The sequence below is a fragment of the Centroberyx affinis genome, unplaced genomic scaffold (assembly GCF_046629955.1).
Source record: "Centroberyx affinis isolate AG114_WGS23_722 - 3 ecotype Tasmania unplaced genomic scaffold, CSIRO-AGI_Caff_v1 ptg000252l_1, whole genome shotgun sequence".
NCBI classification, from domain to species: domain Eukaryota; kingdom Metazoa; phylum Chordata; class Actinopteri; order Beryciformes; family Berycidae; genus Centroberyx; species Centroberyx affinis.
Window position 1 is genome coordinate 14,680 of NW_027278935.1, and position 7,418 is coordinate 22,097.

The window sequence follows — 7,418 nt, forward strand, 5'->3', positions numbered from 1 at the left end:
TGAGTTGCTACTAAGAATGCATCATTATTTTCTGATTATATTACCATTAGTTACTGGTTTTGTGTCCCATCAAGTAAAGTAGTGCATCATACTGAGTTGTTATTAGGGAAGGCATTATTTCTTCATGATTATCTTACCATTGATTACCATTTTTGTGTCCCATCAAGTAAAGTTGAGCATCACCCTTCCTAACCGAGAAATAACTACTGATCTGTTCTCGGGTATGAGCTACGATGAGATGAGCCCACAGAACTTGAATGGATAGATCGGTCATTCCCATGGTCAATTATTTGTCCAGTCACGCTAACTGCTGAGGGAGGCGATAATCACAAGTAACGATGATTCACATTAGCCGACATGATCGATCCTCCTCCAGCTGTGATGCAACTGAAGAACTATTTTCAACAACAATCCGCTGTGTTGAACCTTGTTTTGGAAAATGGTTCTCTGGTAGTGGACGCAGAACCTCTCGGTGCTGTACAGAACTGTATAGAACCCTAACGAACTCCTGTATGTTTCAGTACAGAGTTCTTGCAGTCTAACTTTATCCAAACTGTCTCCAGCCTGATGACGTGGTGTGATTCATTGTGTCATGCAGGGTTTCAGCGTAAAGCAAACTGAGCGCAGGAATTATATTTCAACAAAGACCTATTTTATTTACGAATTTTACGAAACTTACTTGTTGAAAGTCGCTTTGGACAAAAGCGTCTGCTAAATTACATATTATAATGTCATTTGGTCACATCACCCCGTGGCCATAACCACCATTAGTACAGCAATGCTGCTTTTACGCACGGTTACGCACGAGTTATTGTCACGTCCTCGGCGTGTTTTGACGTCAAATGCTCAATGTTTAGTGTTCAAAACAAATTTAGAAACAAAGAAAGGGGTGAAAGGTCAACATGGAAGGAAAATGAAGGGCAGCTATGTTTCTACAAAAGATTAAATTATGAAAAATACGTTTTAAACAGCCGGACGGTATGATGATGAGGATGAGTAACGACGCACCTTCTCCACCTTAACTAATCCAGACAGGCAGCGTGCACCCGCAGCGCGCCACAGGAGCGCAGTGTGGGCGTGTGTGTGTGTGTGTGTGTGTGTGTGACGTCTCTATCAGACCGGGCAACGTCACGCACAACGTTCGCGTGAGACTTTGCGTGAGAGCCAACTGTTACCGTCACGTGACACTCAAGGTCAAGGTCAAATGCTGATTTAGTGTCTGTCTGTCACAGGAACGCACACTTCACGAGCACGTTTCAAGAGCTCTTTTCTATTCTATTCTATTCTATTCTATTCTATTCTATTCTATTCTATTCTATTCTATCACAGCTAAAAACAAAGGAACAGGTCGATCTCTCTGTTCTCTCTTCTTCTACGTTTTCTCTCTTCACCCACAGTCAACCTATTCCGTCACATCTTCTCTCTACAGTGGATGAAGATCATTTTATTTTACTGTTGTATTATTTAGGAAGTCAGTGAACTGTTGTTTAACTGTAACAGAAGATACTGATTACTTCATTTATTTACTGTGTAACTATTGACTACCCTAGTGTGAAATCACCGAATTAGAATTAAATCTAGACTGAGTTTGGTTATTTTGGTTTGGTTATACATATACCGTTATCTCTCAGAATATTCAATCCTCTGTAGTATTGTGACACATTATGTTCAACCTTGTTCAGTTATAATATCATATAGGCTACAGTTCGAGTTCAAATTAAAATCCTGGCTGTGAACATGTGGACCGTGCAGTTTTTGGTATTTCTGCATCGAAACCCATTCATTTCAACTGGTTGGAAGATAATTCAATTCAAACTAACGTGACGTGACCTACCGGGGGCCTGTATATTGTTTAGAAATAATATTACGAGATGGATATCATTATTGCGGTGATGTTAAGGGGGGCGGGCTGATCCAAATATGAATTTACAGTCTCGTAAACACTTGCAGCCAGGAGGCACGAAGCTGGATCCTTCTGATGTGTCCTGCCGTGTTTGTCCAGTCTGGAGATCAATTTCCAGGCTTTCATATTAGCTAAATGCGGATTTGTCTGCACTTGTTTATAGGCTGAGTATACTTGACTGACTAATGTCACGTGGGGAACCGGCAGAAACGGACCCGTGATCCAAATATGAGTCCAAATCTGTAGTTTAAGGTTTAGATTAATGAATTTAAAGGATCTGAACCTTAACTTTTCAGTTTTAGGGAAATATAACTTCTACAACGAAGACTGCAGGGGAATGAAGGGATTAAAAGAATTTATTAAGCATTGCGCTATACTTTGATTACTGTTTTACAAGCGTTATAAACAGTATAGACAGATATGATTGCATAATAGTTTTTTTTTTTCGGCTAGGCTACTGGGCGCGGACAACACGACAAACATCCACATGTAGTAAAACACAGACGGAGACAGACAGTTACATCAAAGCAGGCAGGGAAGTGCTGTATTTACACGATGCCTCTGAAGCCGTCTGTCAGAGGGCTTTGGTTCTTTTCTTTAGAGTCTTTGTCCTTTTTTTGCCTTTTTTTATTCTTCTTTTTCCTCCACTTGGTGACGCGCTGCGGGCAGGACGGCACTGCGCAGCGTCCCAGTCCGTCAAAAGTCCCACGTCGTTGTTCCTTTTTCCTTTTTTTTTTTCGTTCATTTGTTTACTGTATGTAACACGTAAATAAACCAAGTCCCCCCACCTCCCTCTCCTCTCCTCTCCTCTCCTCTCCTCTCCTTCTCCATTCATCGTCCAAATTAACGCCAGTCTGCTCAGACAGTCTACGGCGCGCTGGTCTTCACTTTGGCCACGAATTTCTTCTCCTTCACCCTCCGGTTCTGAAACCAGATGGTGATCTGCCTCTCCGACAGGTTGGTCACGGCCGAAATCTTCCTCCTCTTGTCCTTGGTGATGAATTTGTTGGCGGCGTACTCTTTCTCCAGTTCTTTGAGCTGGACCTTGGTGTACGGTATCCGCTTCTTCCTGCCTCGGCGGAAAGACGAGCCGTCGTGCTGGTGCGCCACCACATCTGTTACCGGACAAAAGAAAAGACAGACAGCGGTCTGAAGGCGAGGCTGCAGAGACCGGGGAGACATTTCCATCCTCCACAGCCCGGGTTCTTGTTTCTTAGCCTAACATAAAGCTGCGGTGTGGCTTATTGCCTCAGTGTCTGCAGGTTAAATGGCGAGGAAACGAGACTTTGGGTCTTAGCGCACAGAGCGGAGCAGACATCCATCCGGGACACGGACAGACAACATGGTGGATGTCTGCCTGCAGCCAGCAGCGGCATGAGGCCAGACTGCAAGTTAATCTGTCCTGAACTTTGTGTCGTGAAATGTAATGTGCATATATTTGTGCACAATTATGCAAAATATGCACAAATCCTATGCAAATGGTAAACTGTTAATCTACTGACCTGTCCTGTCTGTTATCTGATGTGTGTATTCTTTGTCTTGTTGTTAATGATTGTTTTACCTCATTGCCTCCTTTGAATTGTCTCATGTGGGATAAATAAAGTTGTATTGAACTGAACTGAATTGAATTAAACTGATCTGGATTGAACGGAATTATCAAAGATATGAAAACACTCAATAAGCGTCTCTGCGCTGAAATGATCAAATCATCAGCAGTCTGTCTTTTTAAAAATATATAACACAGCCCAGTTCACTCTGCCTCAGTGTTTTATCGCGATGTAACATCTACTTGTCACCTGATAATTAGCCAATTAGCAGATTATCAAATGGGTGAATCAACATTTGAGTCACATGACCTCTTGGTTAATTAGTGGCTCTTTTGTAACCTGCTTGATGAGGCAGAACACCGTACCTGCCTTGTACAGTAACAGCAGCAGATACAATCACATTGTTTGAATCTGTATGTTATCAATATGATCTCTTTTTATCTCTTTTTAATCTGAACGCCATATATAAACGGAATAAACAGCGTGTCTCAGTTTGCAGCAGTTGCACTAAACCCATTCAGACCAGATGGAAGTGCTTGAGCTGTGATTAACATCAGCCATCAGTCTCCATTTAAACCAGACCGCTCATTAGTCTGTTCTTGCCACAGAAGCAACCCAGTAGCCTAAAATACAGCGTTAGTCCACATAGCCTACTGTAGATAAAGTCTGGCTATACTTGTCAGTGAATATTAATTATCTAATCAGGTTATCTAGTTTCTTTAAAACACAATTCTATGATCGCTTGTCTCAATAATTACTAATAATTACTAATAAGATGCACACATTGCTATTACAGTGTGTGTCTAGTTTGATCTATTGTACAATAAGCAGCAGTATGCTATATATTACTCTGGTACACATAAGGCCTTTAACGTAACGCTGTATGACTAAATCAGCTTTAAAGAAGCTAAAAGCTAAAAAATAAAGCGGTGTGTTACCGGCCAGTGCGGACTTCCAGAGGTGCCCGGCCTGTCCCTGGTCCTTGGAGCAGTACATCTGCCCCCCCCAGCCGTTGGTCAGAGCCCATGGCTGGTAGCTGTCCATGGGAAGCAGCGTGTCGTGTCGAGGCTCCCCGGTGCCCAGCGTCTGGACCACCGACACGTCCAGGTAGCTGGCCATGGACTGGTAGGGGCTCGGGTAGCCGTGGTAAAAGGCGAACTCCTTGGCCCGGTGGTTCGGGTACTCGTCGGAGCTCACCGGTGTGTCCATGTACTGAGAGCTGAGAGCGGCTCCGGCCGCCTGGGTGCACGATTTGAGGGAACCCCGCCCCATCCTGCACGGGTAGTAGCCGTTACCGAAGTAGCTGTACGGTAAAGCGGTGGCGGCCGAGGAGCTCTGGTGCGGCACGGCGGCTGCCGGACACGGCCCGGCCGCGCACTGCTTCCCCGAAGCCGCGACTGACTCGCCGGAGCCAGACGCGGACACATCCACTGTGGAGTAGCCGGCCGAGGAGTGCACCAGGCCGGACGGGTGGCCGCCCAGAGCCGCGGCGGCCGCCGAGTGGGCCATGATGTTGCGGCACTGGCTGGCCGCAGTGGCCGCGGCGAAGTTCCCGCTGCCCACCAGGCCCTCCATGTTCTTGTTCAGGTCGTCCAGGTTGTTGTCATACACAAACATCACCGTGTCCGCTGGCCAGCGAGGGTTGAGGACCAGGGAGGCGGTCATAGGCGCTCCGGTTCCCGGTCTGTCTTCCTTTCGTCGCCGTTTCTCGTCAGTCTGGTCTTGCGGCGCGAGGCTGCTACATTGGATGAAGGAGGTGAACTGATGTTCATTTACTTTGCTCTGACCGCTGATTTCCCTGCACGAGCTCAGCTCAGGTACTTCAAATGTACCGTCATGCGCAATGTCATAGCACGCGCGCTACCTTGCTGCACCGTTTGGTAACGGCGCTCGCTCCGAGGCAAAAGACTCCGGTAACCGGCCGGACCTCCCGTTACATCCCAGCCGCAGCCTTGACGCAACGAGCCCCCGGGACCCGGAGAGGAGGGAGGGCGCGTGTCCATTGGATGAGACGGGAGGACCACGTGATGGAACGGAAGGAAAAAAAACGAAGAACGGACTTGTTGGGGATTGTCAGTCAAAGAAATGATTTTTATGAGGCTCGAGCTGTGGCACGAGAGGAGCATCAGCAGAATCGGTTCAGTTTCCTGGATGTGCCGTTTGTGCTCGTGCAGCTGTGTTACATAAAGCTGATGTCCGCTGATCCCCTCCAATCACCAGCAAGAATATCATTAACATTGTGACTTATGGAAACAACAAAGATCACAATAAACAGACATTTTTCTGTTGTGCGTAAAGACGCACCGAGACCTCGCGCCCCTCCAAACGGCAGGGCCAACAGCAGAGCGGCCTTTATATCATTTGACTGTTTAATATGATCAATATGAAGTGAATATAAGTCTATAGTAGAGTGTGAGTGTGAATGCACCTGCAGTAAATGGACAAAACCAGATGATTTTTTGATTTTTATGTTTTAGAAATGTCGTTCTAGTCAGAAAAATAACATTTTGCCATTTGTAGAGACAGGAACCATACAGCTGGATGACACGAGGATGAACATATGAAGTAAAATAAAATCTGTTCTGTGTAATATTGAAAAATGCAAATAAACTGTGTGACTGTCTAGTTTTCCCCACGCAATGTGAAATCAGTGTAGATTTTTTTTTTTTTTACCAGAGATTAAGTTTCACTCTGGCGTTTCTTCTGGATCTCGCCTTTAATTAGATACACGCCAATGTTAAAATGCAGAATATTACACAACGTTATGGACACATTTAAAGACTTATAATCGGCGCTGCCAAATGCATGAAGAAAGTTTATCGTTGTCGTAAAAGTATTACAAAATCATAACACGAGATTTCATACCTGCCAATATTCCCACATTTTGAAAGGAAAACATGTTGATTTTTAAAATAACTGTACCCGCATGGACGTTTCTCAGCCTAATTTATGTGTGCTTTTAGACTGTCCCTCTGACTGAAGGAAGCGTAAAGGGGATTTATGGACGGGATTTGGAGGTCTTAAGATTTGAGAAATATGGCCTCGGTTCAAAGCGCCCCTGAAAGGTTTCACGGCACTTCTGAGCCGCGTTATTTGCGTAATCATTTCACTGCCTGCTTATGATTCGGAAATTTATGTGAGAGAAGGTCCAGAAATGCGCCTCGCAGTCTTCTGAAGGAAATTCCTCTGCTGGTTTTCCCAGTTTGCTCAGTGAGTCCTAAAGAACCGGGAGGTGTTTTGGGATGCTCGTGTGTTCTAACCCCCTGCATGCAAAATACACTTTGAATTTGTCGACTTTTTTTTTTTTTTGGCATGAACAAATTGCACCAAATTGTGTGTTTTACGTCCCCCCGCGTGCATTTCTAATCATTAAAAGGCATTTAGCGTCTTGCGTAAAAGGCAGCACGCTTCCGAGCGCCTGAAGGAACCGGTGTTGTGAATAATTATGTGTCTGCTTGAGAATAAAATCTGCATTTCTCAGCTCCATTCTATATTTTCTGAACTCCCTGTAGCCTTGATCGGGTTCGAGCAGAACTAGGAAAATAACAGTTTTCACATTTCTTGCGGATGTGGAGACTTCCGAACCGCTGGATGCTGTTTGGATATTTCCAAATATTTTAAAAAAGGCTAAATTATTAAGAAACGCACGTAATTCTTGTCAGAATCCCCTTTAGCGTTTAGGTGAGAATGCATGACATGTAGGAGGAAACTGACTTGGTGCAAACTGCCCTTTTCATACGTGGAACAAGCGACACCACCTGCATACAGGACCTATATTGTAGTAACAGTAGCAGCCTAGTAGACTAGTAGTTGTTGTAGTAACTACACTATACAGTGATTTTATACATGAGCAGCCCCTCTAGGCCAGTGGCTCTCAAAGTGAGGTCCGGACACCCTCAGGGATCCTTGAGGAGTTCCCAGGCGGTCTGAGGCAAAATTAGGAATAGTTTAATTTTATTATAACTAAA

At 44.9% G+C, this 7,418-nt stretch overlaps 1 protein-coding gene across 1 annotated transcript; it reads right to left on the reverse strand.

Annotated features, from left to right (window-relative positions):
- Window positions 1–2,770: 2,770 nt before the first annotated feature.
- On the reverse strand, window positions 2,771–5,115 carry hoxb13a (homeobox B13a). The gene is made up of 2 exons (XM_071545020.1): window positions 4,389–5,115; window positions 2,771–3,018 (listed from the first exon to the last, which is right to left on the reverse strand). Exons 1-2 carry the CDS (start codon window positions 5,113–5,115, stop codon window positions 2,771–2,773), a joined length of 975 nt encoding a protein of 324 aa, XP_071401121.1.
- Between the last annotated feature and the right edge of the window lie 2,303 nt (window positions 5,116–7,418).